This window comes from Dasypus novemcinctus, chromosome 11, assembly GCF_030445035.2.
Source record: "Dasypus novemcinctus isolate mDasNov1 chromosome 11, mDasNov1.1.hap2, whole genome shotgun sequence".
NCBI lineage: Eukaryota > Metazoa > Chordata > Mammalia > Cingulata > Dasypodidae > Dasypus > Dasypus novemcinctus.
The window spans coordinates 56,217,936-56,236,848 of NC_080683.1; the positions used below are offsets into that span (position 1 = coordinate 56,217,936).

The window sequence follows — 18,913 nt, forward strand, 5'->3', positions numbered from 1 at the left end:
GATTCAAATCCCGGGCCGCCTTGACCCATGTGGAGATGGCCCATATGCAGTGCTGATGCACGCAAGGAGTGCTGTGCCACGCAGGGGTGTCCCCCGCGTAGGGGAGCCCCACGTGCAAGGAGTGCGCCCCATAAGGAGAGCTGCCCAGCGGGAAAGTAAGTGAAGCCTGCACAAGAATGGCGTTGCACACATGGAGAGCTGACAAAGCAAGATGACACAATAAAAAGAAACAGATTCCCAGCGCCACTGATAAGGATAGAAGCGGTCACAGAAGAACACACAGTAAATGGACACAGAGAGCAGACAACTGGGAGGTGGGGGGGGTGGCAGGGGAAGGGCAGAGAAATAAATAAAAAATAAATCTTAAAAAAAAGAATATAAAACAAGACATAAACAAAAGGAAAGATATACCTAATATCATAAAAATGCCAATTGTCCTAAAATTTGTATTTTAACTGAATGCAATTTCAATTAGAATCCCAAGGGAAATGCTTTTCATTGGAACTAGACAAAACAATGATATATATAAGAATAAATGCTTGAAAATCATTTTTCCATGAAAATCCTTTTCCATGAAAAGGAAGAATGTTGATAGGCCAAAACTGCAGTCCCAAACATCAAAACATTTAACATACCCAGTATATTCGAATCAATATGGTATTATTAAAGAAGTAAATCATCAATGGAACAAAACAGAGAATGCAAAAAGAGATCTTACTATTTGTGTGATTTAACATATTACGGTATTCAGACTTGATACGGGGTATTAAAATTTAAGGAGGAAACAGATGGATTTTTAATGGTGCTGCTACAAATAAACAACTATATGGAAAAAAAGAAACTTAGAAATCTTACACCACATTCAAAAATAAATCCAAGATGTATTAAAGACATAAATGTAAACAGTAAATCAATTAAAAAATCTTGCCAGAATATCTAAGAAATTACTGCAAACACACAAACTATAAAGTTTTTTGTTTTGTTTTGTTTTACCTTATAGGTGCCTTAGGCTTTTTTTGCTGCTTTATGTCCTAAAATAAGCAAAGTAGCTACCTGTTGAGTATTAAGGTCAAGCTGCGGGGACAAGCATGTATCTAAAAAGTGACAGCTTCCTGGAGTCAAAACAGTAAAGGAAAAACATTGGAATTCTAGTTGTTCTTGTTGGGGAGGTGAAGGTTGAGTTGTGGAATTTCTTGCAGCTCAAATTCTTAAAATATTGCCAGAAAAGTAAAGACAATCAGACAAAAGTGGTTTTACATTGAGCAATTCTATGTGAAATACTTAAGACAGTTGCCTGGCATACAGAACATGATATATAAGTATGAGCTATTATCATCATTTTCATACTGACACCTACCACTGAAATAATCAACAAATGTATATTAAGCATATGTGTGTCTATACAAAGAAATCTACTATATGATCCCAAAAGAATAGTCCCTGTTTATAAGAATTTATACTGATACATTTTGAAGAAAAAAGATAAATTGTAAAAGAAAAAAATATTTAGTTTCTTTGAGGCAATGTCCTTTGCTAGTTCAGCAGAAACCCTGAATTAAAGGTTGAGAAAAGTTCACAGCCTATGTTTTTCCAAAATTGAGTTTAAAAATGGAGATCACTACTAATATTTAAGATAAAAAACAGAAAAACATTACACAATAATAAATAATTTCCTTTTGACAATTCTGGTGTCATAAAATTTTAATTTAACCAAATGTCACATATAGTTTAAGAATCAAACTCATTAGGGAAGTCAGGAACTGAGTGGGAGGAGGCCTACATAGTAACTCTTTTTTATTTTTTTCCTGTTGAGGACAGAATGCCAAGAAAGAGGGGCCAGGTTGAAGACCGAATAACCCAAAGAGCTGACTTCATGGCAATGTCCTCAGCCTTCCTCTGTGAGTGCCTCCATTTGAAGATACCTTGCAGTCTCCCGTGGGAACAGATTTTGGAGGTACAGTGCAATTTGGGTGAAGCATCATGGCAGATTCAGATTCAGGGCTCTCTCAAGAGTCATCTCAGATTAGGTTCTTGTTCACCTGTGCCGCAGTATCAAGGTCCAGGTGGAAGAGCCAGGCCTGGCTCCCCAGGCAGGTGGACACATAAAGCAAGTCATGATGCTCTTAAGACGCCTCCTTTGATGCATGCAGCCCTCCCCCGAGTTACACCAGGCTGGTCACAGAGTTCTTCAAGAGCTCCGACTGTCAGCTGCTGCATTTGAGTGAGGGCCATAAGGTCCAAGTTCTCACACTGCTCCTCTTTCCCGCCTTCTGACTCAGTAATGCATCGCAGGATCTGTGGTAGGGAAGTTCCAGAAACTCATCAAAAACTACCGCGCCTAGGAGGTAGCTTCCATTATTGTTGCCATTTTAGAGATGAGGAAACAGCCTGAAGGGTTTGAGCAATTTCCCCGGGGTCACGAAAATGAGATGGCAAGGTCAGGACGGGCAGTCGCACACTTCCGAGTCCACAACCCACGCTCTTAACCGCAGGCCCCTCTGCCTTGCCCCGTATCAGAGCGGCATCCGCGCCCAAGCCAATTCCTTCCTCTTCTAGGCTCTTCCCCGGTGACTCCGCTCGCCCATCGCCCGCCGCAACTCCGAGTCAGCTCCCCTGAGCGCGCCCGCCCATCCCAGACTGCTCTTCCCTTTTCTCCGCTAGACGCTGCGGGGTGAGACCGTCATTTCTGGCTGCGACGAGCGTAGGTCCCCTCTAGCTCCTCGGGCCGCGGGACGGAAGGGTGAGCCGGGGCTGGAGGCTCGGCCGAGCGCAGCCGTCCGGTTCGCGCCGTACTGCGCGTGTGCCGTGCGCCACCTTGCCTGGCGCATGTCCAAACTATAAAGTTTTACAATTTAAAAAAAAAAAATGTGCTGTTAAACAAAAACTTGAAAAAATATCACACAGATAGAGACAAAAAATCTGTATGAAAGAATTCTTATAAATTCACAAGACCAAGATGCCAGATTAAAAGGGCTTTAAAACAGTGATTTTTTTTTTCCTACTTAGTTCTTTTAATGATTCTATAGTATTCCATTGTGTGGATGTACTTTCAGGTATTCATATATGAATTGATAGGTAGTGATTTTTTAACCACTTGAAGGTCACAGGTGTCTATGAAAATATGATTAAAACTATGGATTCTGTCTCCAGAAAAGTATTCATCTTTACAAAGAAAATTTTACAAATAATTTTAGGTGTTTCTTAGAGCACTCTGTTCCCGAAACCACTTGTGTCCTCCCTTAGAGATTCATGAACACCAGAGTAAGAAATATTGCTTTAAGGTTAAAATCCTATTTCTAAATTACCATTTTTTAATAAAATAAAATCAGTTCTATTTTTATCTCATATATATCTAATTATATATCATAATATTGTGCTAATTATATTAATAAATGGAACTATTTAGAAAATGTTTTCAAAGAGTTTTAAAAGAGAAGGTCCCCTGGCTCACAATTTTTCCACATTCCATTTTCAGAGGAAATTAGTTGAAAAGGAGGCTGAGAAATACACATTTAATCTTTTAATCACTTCCCTGAGTAAATAGAAGTCAATGTTTGAGGGTTGAAACCTAACACAATTAGGTCCACTCTAACAACATTCTCCTAAGTAAACCTCCCACTTGACATGACCAGGTTCCGTGTCCCATCAGGGGGCCAACTCAGTTGACATTTTCATTATTCAATATTACCCATTCTGTGCCACCGTATTAAGTCCTTTGCAAATATGGATGTAAAAGTGTTTATGATGCAGAAAGCACAAAACAAGGGCTTAAGACTTTTCTTCCTTGATGATATCCTAGACCAGTATAACAAATAGGTTTTCTTCATCTTTCAATTCAAATTGATAGGCAAAAATTGTGCTGAGATGTACCATGAGACCAACCCTGGACTCAGCAGGAAAGACAGAAATGACCTTTCAGAGCTCTATAGGCCATCTCTTCAAGATGGGTGGTAGCCTGGTGGTGTGCACCATATCCAACCCTATTTTCCCCTATTTTCCCAAATATAGACACCCTCAGTATCACAGGTTTCTCTTCACACTGCTTCCAAGTCCACTCTCAGATGGCCTTCTCTTAGAAAGCCATTCTTCACAAAAGTGCACTTAGCAATGATGTAGCTCAGCTCAGATGAATGAGGTCTGGCCAATTTAGGTATCTCAAATATTAATATGTGAATCACATACCCCTAAGTCACAAACGGCTTTTTCTCTGACACATGAGAAGATGAACTTAGTACCAAGAATTCTGTCTTTCCATGAGGAGAGATGAAAATCCAAGTCTCAAGATCACTAACCTATTCATGTTGCCTTTGTAAGAGTCGTTGATTTTAGGAGATGTCCTCATGTTTAGGACTTCAGACATTTTTGTGAAGTCACATGTCAATGTTAAGTGGTAGCATTAGGGCTCAGCTAGTCATACCCATTTCAGGTAAGGTAAGAAACAATCTTTGTTATCTGGTATAGAGGAAAATTCATTTCTCCCAACTCAGATTCAATTCCTCTGTAAGAATTTGATTTATATGTACCTTAATAAAAATAAATATAAGGGTAAGATCTAACAGGTCAGTCCTGACAGTCCCCTAAATTTTATACCTACCAATCATCCATTAGCTGACCATCAAGAGTACTGATCATAGAAATTGCAAATATGCTCCAAAGTTTTATTCAAAGCTTTTTCATGAAAAAAAAGAAAATTCTGTTTTTTCATGAAAAAAAGGTAAATATGGTAAATTTGAAATTCAAGATTGTCTCCATTGTCACCATCCCTTAAATTTTTCTAGATATTAAAAGTATGTTGCCTACAAATTGATAAACTTGGTGGTTACTATTAATAGGATTCTTTGCTTAAATAACAAATAATTCAAAATAAATGATATAAATGATTGACTACTTGAGGTGACTTAAGCAAGAATATTATCTATTATTATGAGAAGGATAAAAATATATTACTAGAACTAGGGATGCTTTTTTTCCTAATGTGTCAGGAAAAAAGACTTGCGTCCAAAAAACATAAGGCAAAATTATTTCAGGTACTTCCAAAAACTTGGGACAAGGTAAAGCCCATGTTCTTTGCCCTAACACTCTGCCAAAAGAAACCAGGCAATGCAGCCTCTTTGGAGGGTGTGTCCCACCTAACATCCAACCTAGTATCCATTCATATTTTTACTATGTGTAATAAAATTATAATAATAGCCAATGTGCTTTGATTCCATTAGGTCTCAGAACATAAGCAGAGCCAGCTTAAGTCTAATCAGACCAAACAGTTGTTTCAGCAGTTGGGTTTCTCCAAAATTAAAATATTCTATTTTTGATAGTGCTTAGCAACTCAACTGTTGAAACAGTTGTTCAAGTTGAAGAGTTAAAACCAAGTGTACATACAGTTTTCTTCCCCATTTACAACTGCTTTGAGATTCTTTCAGAACAGAAGTTCCTAAACCTAAGTTTGTTTTGCTATTACCCTGACAATGTGCACCTGTTTAAATTTTATACTTGTATTGTCTCTACCTCTGACCTTCAGCCAACATTTTTGCTACCATCATCTCTCCCGGTGTTTTCCCTTTGTCTTCTTCATTCTCTAAATTTTAACTGTTAACCTGTGGTTTGTACTCCCTTCACTAGAAATATCATTTGTGTGTCTGACACTCTTATTCATCTAACTATTGTGGTGGAAGCCTATTCACTTCCCTTGAAACAGAGGTGGTCACTCAGAAGCTCCTAGACTAAGTCCTTGTTATTTCCAATGCGCTAATGTCGATACTGTTAAGGTTAACTGTTGAAGAAAGACTTTTTTTAAAAAAAAATTTTAAGACACATAGATCACAAAAAATGTTACATTAAAAGATATGAGGTTCCCATATACCCCACTCCTTACCCCCCCCCCCACTCCTCCCACATCAACAACCTCTTTCATCATTGTGGCACATTCACTGTACTTGGTGAACATACTTTGGAGCACTGCTGCACTGCTTGGATTATAGTTTACATTGCAGTTTACACTCTCCCCCAGTACTTTCAGTGGGTTATGGCAGGACATATAATGTCAGCATCTGTCCCTGCAATATCATTTAGGACAACTCCAAGTCCCGAAAATGCCCCCACATCACATCTTGAAGAAAGACTCTTAAAAACAATCTAGAAATATTAATTGGCACATAGTTTTCATTTTTTAGTCACTTTATCATGAACATCTTCAAAATTCTCCATTTGTCACCATGATTTAATTCAGGTATGTCTGTTTGTAAAATTTGCTTTACTTTGTAGCACAGATATCTATTCACCAACAATTATATCACCAATAATGATTATTTAGTTTTATATCTCTATTCGTCTCTCTACCTACCTTTCTACATATCCAGTCATCCATCCATCCACCTACCTTCTCATCTTAACATCTTTGCCAACTTGGCTAAGCCCACCCACGCTAGCCTAATTCTTATAAACTCCTAAAATCAGCAGAAAGTCTTGTTTCTGACTTTCTAACATTTGCTCTTTCCCCTCATAATGTCTTCAACTCTCCAAAAGTGTACTGCCTTACAGATAATTTAAAGCCATAGTTTCTGGGTATGCCTAAGAATAGATTTACTGCAGGACCAGGCTCATCAAACCAGAACATACCTACAAAGAAGCTGAACACATTTCAAGATTATAAAATTTTTCCTGCAGCAACCCTTCCGCTGGGTTATGTACAGAGTGACTCCGGCACATTAATCTCAGAAACAACCTTTCTCTCATGTCCTACTTCTCAGAGGTGGAGGGTGGAAGCCAAAGATACTTCAACAAGCAGAGATACCATAAATGAAAAGATGCTCATGGACTTTTTGTTGTACCAGGCACCAGAGTCCTCGGGCAAGTTGACTCTGACGGAGACATTGGACTGCTCTGTGAAACAGGGCTCAATTCCAGGCCTGGAAGTCATTTTAATAAGTCATGTCAAACACTAAATTACAAGCTGAGTAGAGCTAAATTTCCTTAACTGAAGGAGAACTTTGAAATATTGGCTCTGCTGTCACTATCCTATTACTATAATGTCAGTGTGGAGGGCACTAGCCCCAAAGTCTCCTAACTATTTTTGAGACAGCTGGCAGAACAGTATTCATTCTTCCAGCTTACAGTATTGTTAGGATCAGTTTTGCTAAACATAGAAGTTTTCATTTTTAATAAGAGCTTAGATAAATAACCCTAAATCCCAAAGGACCTTGTTAAAGCAGCCTCATAAAAGTTTTACACTTGCATATGAGTTTTAAAAAAAAATGTCTACCTAGCAGTTCGAGCTCCTGCTGACTTCTCTAGCCTTGGGGAAGTTATGGTTGAAATTCATATGTCTCGCTATTTCAAATAATTTAAAGCAGTCGATTATGATAAATCACCATGAAGTACACCAAATGAAAGACACTGCTCAAACAAAAATCTCTATTTTAAATACACAAAATACACACAATGCACCCACCCGTACGTTTAAATAGCATTAGGGTTCTGATACATTACTCATCTAACCACATATTTTATCCTCACAGCCTGGGATACAAGAACATATTTTATCTTAGGTGATTTATTTTCCTCTTCCTTTTTTAAGAGGTCATTTCAACACTTTTGACTCTACCCTGCAGAATTAAAGTCGACACAGAGAGGATAGTTCCAACAAAAGTAGAAACTAAATCAATTGGAATAATAAAAACATAAGTGATGGACAATGTTAACATTTATTCCCCCCTTCTTAATGAGACCTGAGAAGATAAAGACTGACATAGTATATTTCAAAGGTGAGAGAATGATTGAAACCAGAACATAATCTTACGTTTGAAAAATGGAACACTAGAGATGGCTTTTTAAAAATACCTTAGTGCCTAGCATATCACCCTGAAACACTTACGTGCTTAGTAAATATTTGCTAAATTTTTTTAATCTGCTTATAAATCACCTGCCATTTTTATCCTGATACAGGACTCATTATTATTAATTCTCAGACTTTCTACCCAACTCTGAAAATATGTAGATTTCAATGCGAGAACCTCAGAGCAGAAACTAACCTGAGAGGAATTTAGCCCCTTTGCCATATTCCAGACATGTTACTATGTGGTCTTTGCTCAAAAACTCCAGCGTCAGAGAGGCTTGCTACAAGGAAGTTCTTCACACTAGGGAAATCTGCTCTTTAGACCCTCAGAGCCCTTCAGAAAATACATGAAAACATCTAACACTTTCTTCTGATTTCTCTCTAAGCTAAATATTTACCATTTCCTCCAACAGCGATTCATATTATATGGATGAATCTTCTTACTATTCAAGTTGCTTTTTTCAACTTAGTATCCATTTATTTAAATAACCCTACCATGATTATTACTGTAGAATAATGAAAAGAGCTCCAGACCTGGGGTTGGAAATCTTGAGAGTCAGGTCCAAGTCTGTCATTTACAACATGGGCTGTAGGCAAGAGCCTAAAACCAAACATGTACGAGCTCCAGGGTTCAAACCCTAGTCCTCCTAAAAATAAAATAAAATAAAAAATTACAAAGCACATGGCAACTAAATGATCCAGTAGTATAAGGAGACCAACTCCTATGAAGACGCAGGGAACTCATTCATCTTTTGGAGTCTTGAATTCAGTGAGGAAAGCATTTTCCAAGAAAAACAATTTAATATATGCCTGTACTGAACCCTTAGTACTCTGTCAGCTTTGTGAATTACATTATGTTATGGATTAATAGATTTTTAAAAACTTCCTGGGAATCTATGTGACATTTATAACATAACTTCTAGTAGAAATCATTCTTTTAGTTCTAAGCAATTGCCTTAGCAGAAACTTGGGATATACCCATTTATAAGTTGAGAAAGAACCTTCTTATTGTTTCTTTGTTGAGGACTACTAATGGTTTTATAAGGCATGATGGAACTTTTAAGAAAAAATTTATTCTCATTTTTGAAGGAGAAAAAAATAATGCTGCATATTCTAGATCTAGATAAAGGATAGAAGTTGATTTTCAATCCAAGTACATCTTATCAAATGCTGCTGCAAGAACACTGCATTAATACAAGAGCTTCCGTCATTTGATGATTGTTTACTTAAAGGATTAACTGATTAATAGCCAGGCAGAAATCTACTATACTGCTTCTGTTTCTCAATGAAAATTATTTAACCTAGATTTTTTTTTTTTAAAGATTCATTTATTTATTTAATTTCCCCCCCCTCCCCTGGTTGTCTGTTCTTGGTGTCTATTTGCTGCGTCTTGTTTCTTTGTCCGCTTCTGTTGTCGTCAGTGGCACGGGAAGTGTGGGCGGCGCCATTCCTGGGCAGGCTGCACTTTCTTTTCACGCTGGGCGGCTTTCCTCACGGGCGCACTCCTTGCGCGTGGGGCTCCCCCACGCGGGGGACACCCTTGCGTGGCACCGGCACTCCTTGCGCACATCAGCACTGTGCATGGCCAGCTCCACATGGGTCAAGGAGGCCCGGGGTTTGAACCGCGGACCTCCCATATGATAGACGGACGCCCTAACCACTGGGCCAAAGTCCGTTTCCCAACCTAAATTTTAAAATTTTATTTTACTATGGAAAGTATCAAAACATAAATATAAGTAGAGAAAACAGTATAATAAATGCATATATCCCTGTCAATGGTCAATTCATGGGCTGATCTCTTTTCAGCTATATTCCCCACCTACAATCACTACCCTATGGAAATCATCTGTAAGTACTTCAATATATACTCTAAAGATTAATATTCTTTTAAAAATATACCCATAACATTTTCGTACATAAAAAAGTTAACAATAATTCTGCAATCTTATCAAATAAGTACGCAATGTTCATAGTCTTAATTTCGTTTTTTAGTTTTTTTTCATTGATAACCACATAGGTCCATAGAGTATAACTGGTTGATAAGTCCTACGTTTATATGTTCTCCCTCCATCTTTTTTGTTTCTCTTGCCTTTTTTCTTTTTTACAAAACCAGATTGTTTGTTGTGGTTTTTCAGTCTGGATTTTGCTGATTCAATCTGATGATAAAATCTAACATGTTCCTCTGACTCCTAAATTTCCTATAAACAGGTAGTTGGATCTAGAGGTTTTATCAGGTATAATGTTTTGGGGAAGACCACCTCATAGGTGGGGTTATATACTTCTGCAAGGAGGTATCTAATCAATATCTCTCTCACTGTCTCTATTTTTGTGATACTAGTAATCATAAATGATTATTGCCAAGATCTATGATTTCGTGAGGGGTCAGGAAATGGATATTCCAGACTTTTTCCCCCTATATTTGCTAGTATTTTCAAAAGGTAATGACCAGGGGAGTGGTTGTAGCTCAGTGGTTAGTGGTTGAACACCTGCTTCCCTGTATGAGGTCCCAAGTTCAATTTCCAGTACCTCCTAACTATATATATATATAATGACCAATGAAATTTCTTGTTTGATTTTTTTGTGTTTCATTATGAATGTATGAATTTAAACATATTTATTTTAAATTATTATCCTTAATGATATTCAAATTGCTCCATTTGGCTAATGGAGCCTATTGAAGTTGTCACCTGCATCCATTTGACATGGCCCTGATAACGTTTGGTAGCTTCCTTTCTTTTTGCTCTAACAAGACATTACAAGTTCTTGAACACTGCTACTACAGACCTAGAATCACCTATTTCTGGATGGAGCCCTGGCTGCTTTTACTTGGAAATGGTTTTTAGAGCCCACAAATCTAGGTTCAAGAATTTCATTGCCACTAGGTTAGTCAATGTTTTTAGGCCTTTGCAGCAAACAGAGCTAAAAAGTAACATTTTTTAAAGACTAAAATAAATAATGTGTTCATTTTTTTTTTTAAGATTTATTTTATTTCTCTCCCCTTCCCCCTGCCCCAGTTGTCTGTTCTCTGTGTCCATTTGCTGCATGTTCTTCTCTGTCCGCTTCTGTGGTTGTCAGTGGCATGGGAATCTGTGTCTCTTTTTGTTACATCATCTTGCTGCGTCAGCTCTCCGTGTGTGTGGTGCCATTCCTGGGCAGGCTGAAATTTCTTTTGCGCTGGGCGGCTCTCCTTATGGGGTGCGCTCCTTGCACGTGGGGCTCCTCTATGTGGGGGACACCCCTGCGTGGCGCAGCACTCCTTGCGCGCATCAGCACTGCGCATGGGCCAGCTCTACATGGGTCAAGGAGGCCCAGGGTTTGAACCGCAGACTTCCCATGTGGTTGACGGACACCCTATCCACTGGGCCAATTCCACTTCCCAATGTGTTCATTTTAATACTTCTATTACAAATTCAAGACTACAGTTCTTCTTTATCTTCATCAATCTCATGTCTTTATTTCCTTCTCACATAGCAAAAGTCCCACTACTCATTACCCATCTGACTCATCCAAAATTGCACACACAATGGTCTCAGTATAACAGTATCATCCTATCACTAATAATATGATTATTGAAAAGTTTTAAGATGTTTTTCCAGTTCCTTTTTAATTCAGGATATATCCCAAGAGACAAGTACAATCCAATTACTGTGTTTCAAAGTCTCTTGAAATGCTTCCTCTTTGTGTGTTTATGCCACCAACTGTATACACATCTAGGTTCCTTTCGTTTCTTTCATTTTCTTTGGATTTTCAGGAATGGACTTTTTTTAAAAAGATTCATTTACTTTATTTTTCTTTATTTATCTCCTCCTCTCCCCCAGATGGTTCTCTAAACTATCTGCTCATTGTTTGCTTGCCTTCTCCAGGAGACACCAGAAACTGAATCCGGGACCTCCCACATGTGAGGGGAAATCCCAACAACCTGATCCACATGCGGTGTCTGCTGGCTTGTGGCATCAGCTCGTTGCGGTGGGAGGCAGCATCTAGCTTGTTGAGGCAGGAGGCGATGTCTAGCTCACTGGGACAGGAGGTGGTGTCTGCTCATCTTCTTTTAGGAGGCACTGGGACTCAAACCTGGTACCTCCCATGTGGTAAAGCGGGTGCCCAACTGAGCCACATCCACTAGGAATGGCTTTTTTTAAATCTTGCCTTAAAATTATGTAAAATAGGAACTTAGATTCCTTAAAATCTATGAAATAAAATATAGTAAAAAAAAAGTCTGACTTCTATCCCTTTCTGTTCACTCTCTTCTATTCCTTCCTTTTTAAGCTAATTTAAGTTTTATGATATATCCTTCAATTTAAAAAATATAAGTAAATATAGTCATAGTCTCACCATTTTTCAACAAACAATAGTATACTATACAAACTTTTCTTTACCACAGTAGCATAAAGTGATATTCCTCATTAGTTTTTATAGTTGTATGGTGTTCTTAATTGCAACGATGTATTATAATTCAGTCTCTTATTGATGGATATGTGGACTGTTTTTCCTTTTTTGTTTGTTTGTTATTACAAATAGTGGTAAAAATGAACAGCCTTATGTATATGCCTTTCATTTTTAGCTAATTGTCTTTGGAATAAATTCCTAGAAGAAGGATTGCTCCATCAAAGATTTTAGATTCCCAACAATATCTGGATTTCCCATTTTCACACAGCCTCACTAACAGAATTATGTTGTCACACTTGTGAATTTTTTGCCAACCTAATAAAACTCAGAAGAGATTTATTTTGCATTTCTTTTATTAGGAGTGAGGTAGAGCACTCTTTTTAGGTTGAAGAGCCCTTTGTATTTCTCTTCCTATGACATATCTGTGACTATATCTAGCCCAGATTTTTATAGGATTGCTAGCCTCTCCCTGCCCCACCACCATCTGGAGAAGTTCCTTGTATATTAGAAATTGTAGCTTTGTCTGTCATTTAAGGTGCAGATATTTTTTTCATAGTGTTTCATTTATCTTTTTTTTTGTTTCTGGTGCTTTTGATTATACAAAATATTTTTTCAATTTTTATTTTTATGTAATCAAATCATTATTTTTTTCCCTTTTGCTTCCTAGATTTTGAGTCTTAGAAAAGTTACCCCACTCCAAAGAAATGGAAGAATTCACCCAAATTTTCTTCTAGTATTTATACTTATGATCCAATTGGAATCTATCCTAGTGTCAGATATAAAAAATAATGAAAATATTATATTTTTTCCATATATCTGTTCCATTATCCCAATAGTATTATAATAAAGTCTATGTTTCCTCACTGATTTGAAAGGCTACCTTTGTTATACTAATATACTACATTTCCATATATATTACAATCAGGTTTATTTCTATAATTTCTATTATGTTCAACTGGTCTGTCTAATCATGTATCAATAACATACAGTTGTAATTATAGTAGCTTTATAATAGACTTTAAATACTTGGAAGAGCTAGTCCCGTCTCTGATTTCTTTTCTTTTATAGGGTATTACTGAATTCTCCTTGTTTGTTTCCAAATGAACTTTATAATCAACTTGCTAACTGAAAGAGCAAAACGAAACAAAAAACATCTGATGGCACTTTTTTTTTAATTAGAGAAGTTGTGAGCTTACAAAACAATCATGCATAATGTGCAAAATTTCCACATACCACCCCTCAACCAACACCTTACATTGTTGTGGAACATTTGCTACAGATTATGAAAGAACATGATGAGACTATTACCACTAAGTATGATCTACAGCATATATTTGGTATATTTTTTCCATACATCCCCTATTATTAACACTATGTATTAGTATTGTACATTTACTATAGTTCATGAGAGAACACACTCATTTTTCTACTGTTAACAACAGTCAACAGCGTTTGACTGATGGTATTTTTATTTGGATTTTATTTTATTGGGCTTTTACATTAACTTTGGGATAAATGACACTTCAGAGATACTTAGCCTACCTGTCCAAGAATATGGCATATTTTTCCATTTGTGTAAGACTACTTTTGTAGTCTCTTTCAAGGGTATTTTATAATTTTCATCATACAAGTTTTGTTAATTTCTTGTTCAATTTGGGTATTTTATTATTTTCTGCTATTATAAGTGGGGTCATCTCTGCCATTATGTGTCTAAATGTTGTTGTTTTTTTTAAATCAACGGCCTTTATATAATTTGCTAATTTAATAATTAATTAATAATTTAACTACAGGATACTAAAAAAAACAATGAATGAACAATATTAAAGTCTCAGTAGAATGATCTATTGGAGTTTAAGACCACAATAACTGAAATGAAAAATGCCCAAAAGGGTTTCAAGAGCAGACTGGAGAAGGCAGAAGAGGAAGACCCTTACCTCACACCATATACAAAATTCAACTCAAAAAAAGAGCGAGAACTATCAAACTCCTATATAAAAACATAAGGAAGCATCCTCAGGACCTTGTGTTAGGCAATGGTTTCTTAAATTTTTTACACCCAAAGCACAAGCAGCAAAAGAAATAAATAAATAGGACTTAATCAAAATTTAAAAAACATGTCTTCTTCTAAGGAATTAATCATGGAAGTAAAAAGATATTGGAAAGTAAAAAATATTTGGAAATCGCATATTTGATAAATGATTAACATAAAGAAATCCTTCAACTTAGCAGCAAAAAGACAAACATCCCAATTTAAAAATGGGCAAAAGACTTGAATGGCCATCTCGCCAAAGAAGATATACAAATGGCCAGAAAGCACATGGAAAGATACAGCATCATTAGCTATCAGGGAAATGCAAATTCAAACCACAATGAGATATCATTTCACATCCATCAGAATAGCTGTATTTTAAAAACACACAACAACAGGTGTTGGAAAGGATATGGTGAAATAAGTACACTCAGTCCAGTCACTGCTGGTGGGAATATAAAATCGTGCAGCCACTGTACAAAACAGCTTGGCATTTCTTCAAGAAGCTAAGTATAAAAATACAATTAGAATAAACAAAGTCATAGAGTCAGAATCTAGAATATAGGTTTACCCGGGATGGGGTGAAGATAGGGAATGAGAAGTTAAGGCTTCAAATGTTCAGGGTTCTTATTTGGAATGATGGGAATGTTTTATTAACAGATGGTGGTGATTCTAGTAGCACAACACTGTGAATGCAATTTACAGCACTGAAATATATAGCTGAATATGATTAAAAGGAGAAATGTCAGGTTGTATATATGGTAACAAAATAAAATTTAAAACAAATCCATGCAACTACGCTGCACAGTGAACCCTAAGTTAAACCATGTACTTTATTTAATTAATAGTATTAATATAATTATTTTTAAATGTGCTATCATCAATTTTTTTTAAAAAGATTTATTTATTTACTTTATTTTTCCCCCATCCCACAGATAGTTCTCATCTGTCTGCTCGTTGTTAGCTTGCCTTCTCCAGGAGGCACTGGGAACTGAACCCAGGACATCCTATGTGAGAGACGAGTGCCCAACAGCCTGAGCCATACCTGTGGCTCTGCTGTGGCATCTGCTCATTGCAGCAGGGACAGTGTCTGCTCATGTTCTTTTAGGAGGCATTGGGACCCAAACCCAGGACCTCCCATGTAGTAGGTGGGCACCCAACTGATTGAGCCACATCCGCTTCCCTGCTTTCGGCAATTTTAACAAATGTTCTACACCAATGCAAGGTACTGATAGTGCAATGGTATATGAAAATCCTGTTATTTTATACATGATTATTCTGTAAATCCACCATTTCTCTAATAAAAGGGGGAAAAGTTATATATATAAATAAATAAATAAATATATATATATATATATACATATATATATAGAAACCTAGCTATAACTAAGAGTTCTAAGAGTTAGAATTCTTAGGATGTTAGCCAAAGTACTCTGAGAACCTGCCCACTCAGTAAAGCAAAAAAGGTAAAAAAAGCAAATATCCTTTTACTGACAAAACCAACAATAAATTTAATAATCAGCTTTGAACACAGATGCATAAATTAATGAGTCATGAATTTGGTAACTGCTCTTTCCTGCTGTGGACCTTAACCCATGTTCACATGTGGTATATATCTGTATCTGGCTGTAGGTAGAGAACTTGGGCAGCCATTTACAGTCTGAGAGATATGGCCAAAGACTGTATAAAACCTGATCTACCACATGCCATGTTTCCTTTCTAGGTTTTTCTGAACCAGATATTACTGAAGTTTGAGAAATACCTTAGATAATTAAAAGTAAGTGTTTAACACATTAGAACCAAAAGAATAAAGCCAAACCAGTTGTTACCAGGATATTAAATATAAGAAAACAGAATCAGAGGTTAAGTGCCATAAATGCACCCAAAACACAAGTGAATATCCCTTTTATCTAGAAGAATCAATCAGGAACTCGTAGTGGCAATAGAGTTCACAGCACTATATAAAATGGAATTAAAAAGGAAATAGCCTAGACTCCAACTCTCTAGCATCTTGTTTCAAAATAACATGTCTATCATTTATAGATAAGGTTTGCAAGAGTCTTCATGCCCCCCACCCTCAGTAAAAAAGTCAGATAGAGAGAAATACAGAGGGAGCAAGAGCTCCTTTATAGAATAAGTTCCTGCAGGCCTCTCCTACTTATGCTTCTTACAGCTGAAGTGCCACTGTTAGCGGTTCAGGGCCTCTGGGAAGTTCACCTCCTACTCGGCATCATTAACACTGTCCCCCACTCCACAAATCTCATTTCTCTAGCGAGCTGTCCAGATAACCAGTCTTCCTTAGACCAGGGCTTGAGGAGTAAATATTAATTTATTACTTTCGTGTAAGTCTGCTACATGTTATATAGTGTATTTACACATCAGTTAGAAAGATGCATTTCAGCTACTGCTCTCTGCCAAAAGAATGCCAATCTCATCTCAAAATTCAAAAGTAAGGCCAGCAAACTTTTTCTTAAAGGGCCAGATAGTAAGTATTTTAGGCTTATGGGACATTTGTCATAACTAAACTCAGCTTTTGTTTGGCAAAAACAGCCATAAATGTTTAAATTTTTTTTAAAAGAATGTGACTATGTCCCAATAAAATATTATTTACAAAGGCAAGGGAGAGGGGTTGAGAGGATTAGGGGATGTAGGGGGATAGGTTTGTCCTGCTGGCTATAATCTGCCTACCCATGAGCTAAAACAATCAAGCTTGCTTTGAAAGAGAACACTGTCCTATATGCCTACTTAAGTTCTTTAGATCTTTTCACTCCCCCCCATCCCCCGTCCCCCCAGCTTTTAAAACTGTGTTTTCTTGATTCAATACTAGTCCAGTTAGTACAACCTTTTAGCTATTTTCCAGAGTTCTGAGAATGCTGGCTCTGCCAGTTTTTGCTAGTTGTTTAAAGACTCTGTAAGGGAACAGTATTCTGGGGCATTTTATGTGACCTCAGTGGACCCTCTCTGTTCACTTTTTAAAGTCCAATTCAATTCCAGCCTTCATCAACAAATATGTCTCAAGGACTCTCTGTGTATAGGGGATGTTTCTCTTAATAAAACCATTCTATCTATCTCTCTGGGCCCCACTGTTGTGTCCTCTGAACACTCAGCACAAGGGTCTGGAATCTTTCAGAGACTGAGTCCTTTTAGAGATTGGTGCAAGCTATGAATATTTTCCAAGAAAAATGCACATCCATATACCCATAATTTTTATCCAATTTTATGGAGCTCATAGAAAGCATGAAATTTTCTGGGGATGGGGGCAATATGTCCAAGGACTCTAGGTTTCTCTCTCGTCTGCTTTAGCTATCTATGGCTGCCTAACAAATTACCATAAAACTTGGTTGTTTAAAACAACAAACATCTATATTAGCTGGATGGCTATGTATAGTCCCTTTTGAGGTTGCAATTAAAATGTTGACAGGGACTGCAGTCATCTGAAGGCTGGACTGGGGCTGGAGGCCTCAGTGCCCTGCCTTGTGGGTTCTCCACAGCAGGATTCCCCTAGAGTCAGTGATTCAAGACACAGAGCAAGGAGGAATCTGCTGTGCCTGTTATGACTTCCTCTCAGAAGTCACACATTGTCACATCAACTTTCTTCATTTCATTAGAAGTGCGTTACTAAGTCCAGCCCATACTCAAGGGAGAAGAGAATTAGACTCTACCTGTTGAAGGGAGAACTACCAAAGAATCTGTAGGCATATTTTAAAACCATCATAAACCATGGATATCAAGAAGGTGAGATTATGTTTAATCTGTTTAGAATCCCTCACTGTTCGCAGAATTATGTTTATTAAGTAAATATATGACATTGACTAATTAATACACTGAGTTAAGCAGGATTAGGTAGTTTTCAAAAATAATCCTGTGGATTTGATAGCAAATCATTTTTTAGAAGCATCTAAATGAAATCTTTAGTTGTTTAGTTTTCCCCAAATGAATTGAACTCTCAAAATGAAGACTGGATGATGATTTCTGAGCTATGCTTCCTTGGCTTAAGAATAAATCCTCCTCACCAAAATTCTGGCTAAGAAAGATCTTATATAAGAAGGTAACGAGAACAAATTTTGTTGAAAAGAGAGTTTGACCACTTAGAAAAACAAAATTTTTTAAATACAAAATAAATATTGCAACTCCTAACCAGTTAAAAGTTATCTTCCAAATGTTCTGAAAAAACTCAACCCTACTGCTGCACATTTCCTGCATTCCCAACTTTTAGAATTTTCCCTCAAGGTTTTTCACCTAGATTCTGCTTATCTATAAACCTGCCAAGCACACTGCCTCGGGAGGCAGAGCTGCCAGGCATAATCAATATAGTTGCAGGGAATTAGATGCACAAGTCACATTAGCATTAATTAGTGTCACCTGAAAAATCCCAAGTGTCTCAATAAAAGATTAAGATCTTCACGTAAAAAAACAGTTGTAAGTCAAAAATTTTTAATTACATTTTCTTTTGTTTCAATCAATTTCAGTGTAAACATGCGCAGAGAATTTATATAAATATTCCAAGATGTAAAAAAAGTCCTCCAACATTTGTGAGTCATGTCTCCAAGGTAAAGAAGTGGGATTTATTGGTAGTTTATCTGCAAAAATGTCTGCACTCTTTATTCAGTGAAGGTAAGATAGAGAAAGAGAAGTACCCAATAGAAGTGTGAGTTGGAAGCAGGATGACA

General features: G+C 37.1%; 1 protein-coding gene across 3 annotated transcripts in view; it reads right to left on the bottom strand.

Annotated features, from left to right (window-relative positions):
* UBE3D (ubiquitin protein ligase E3D) overlaps positions 1–18,913 on the bottom strand; it is a 188,386-nt gene that overhangs the window by 94,866 nt on the left and 74,607 nt on the right. Inside the window, exon 9 of one of the 3 annotated variants that reach the window (XM_058307083.2) lies at positions 1,600–2,835. The exons of the other annotated variants lie outside the window; for them this stretch is intronic. Coding sequence (XP_058163066.1) covers positions 2,658–2,835 — 178 coding nt within the window. The 3' untranslated portion in view covers positions 1,600–2,657. Of the gene's footprint in view, positions 1–1,599; positions 2,836–18,913 lie in introns of those variants that run through there. 3 annotated transcript variants of the gene reach the window in all.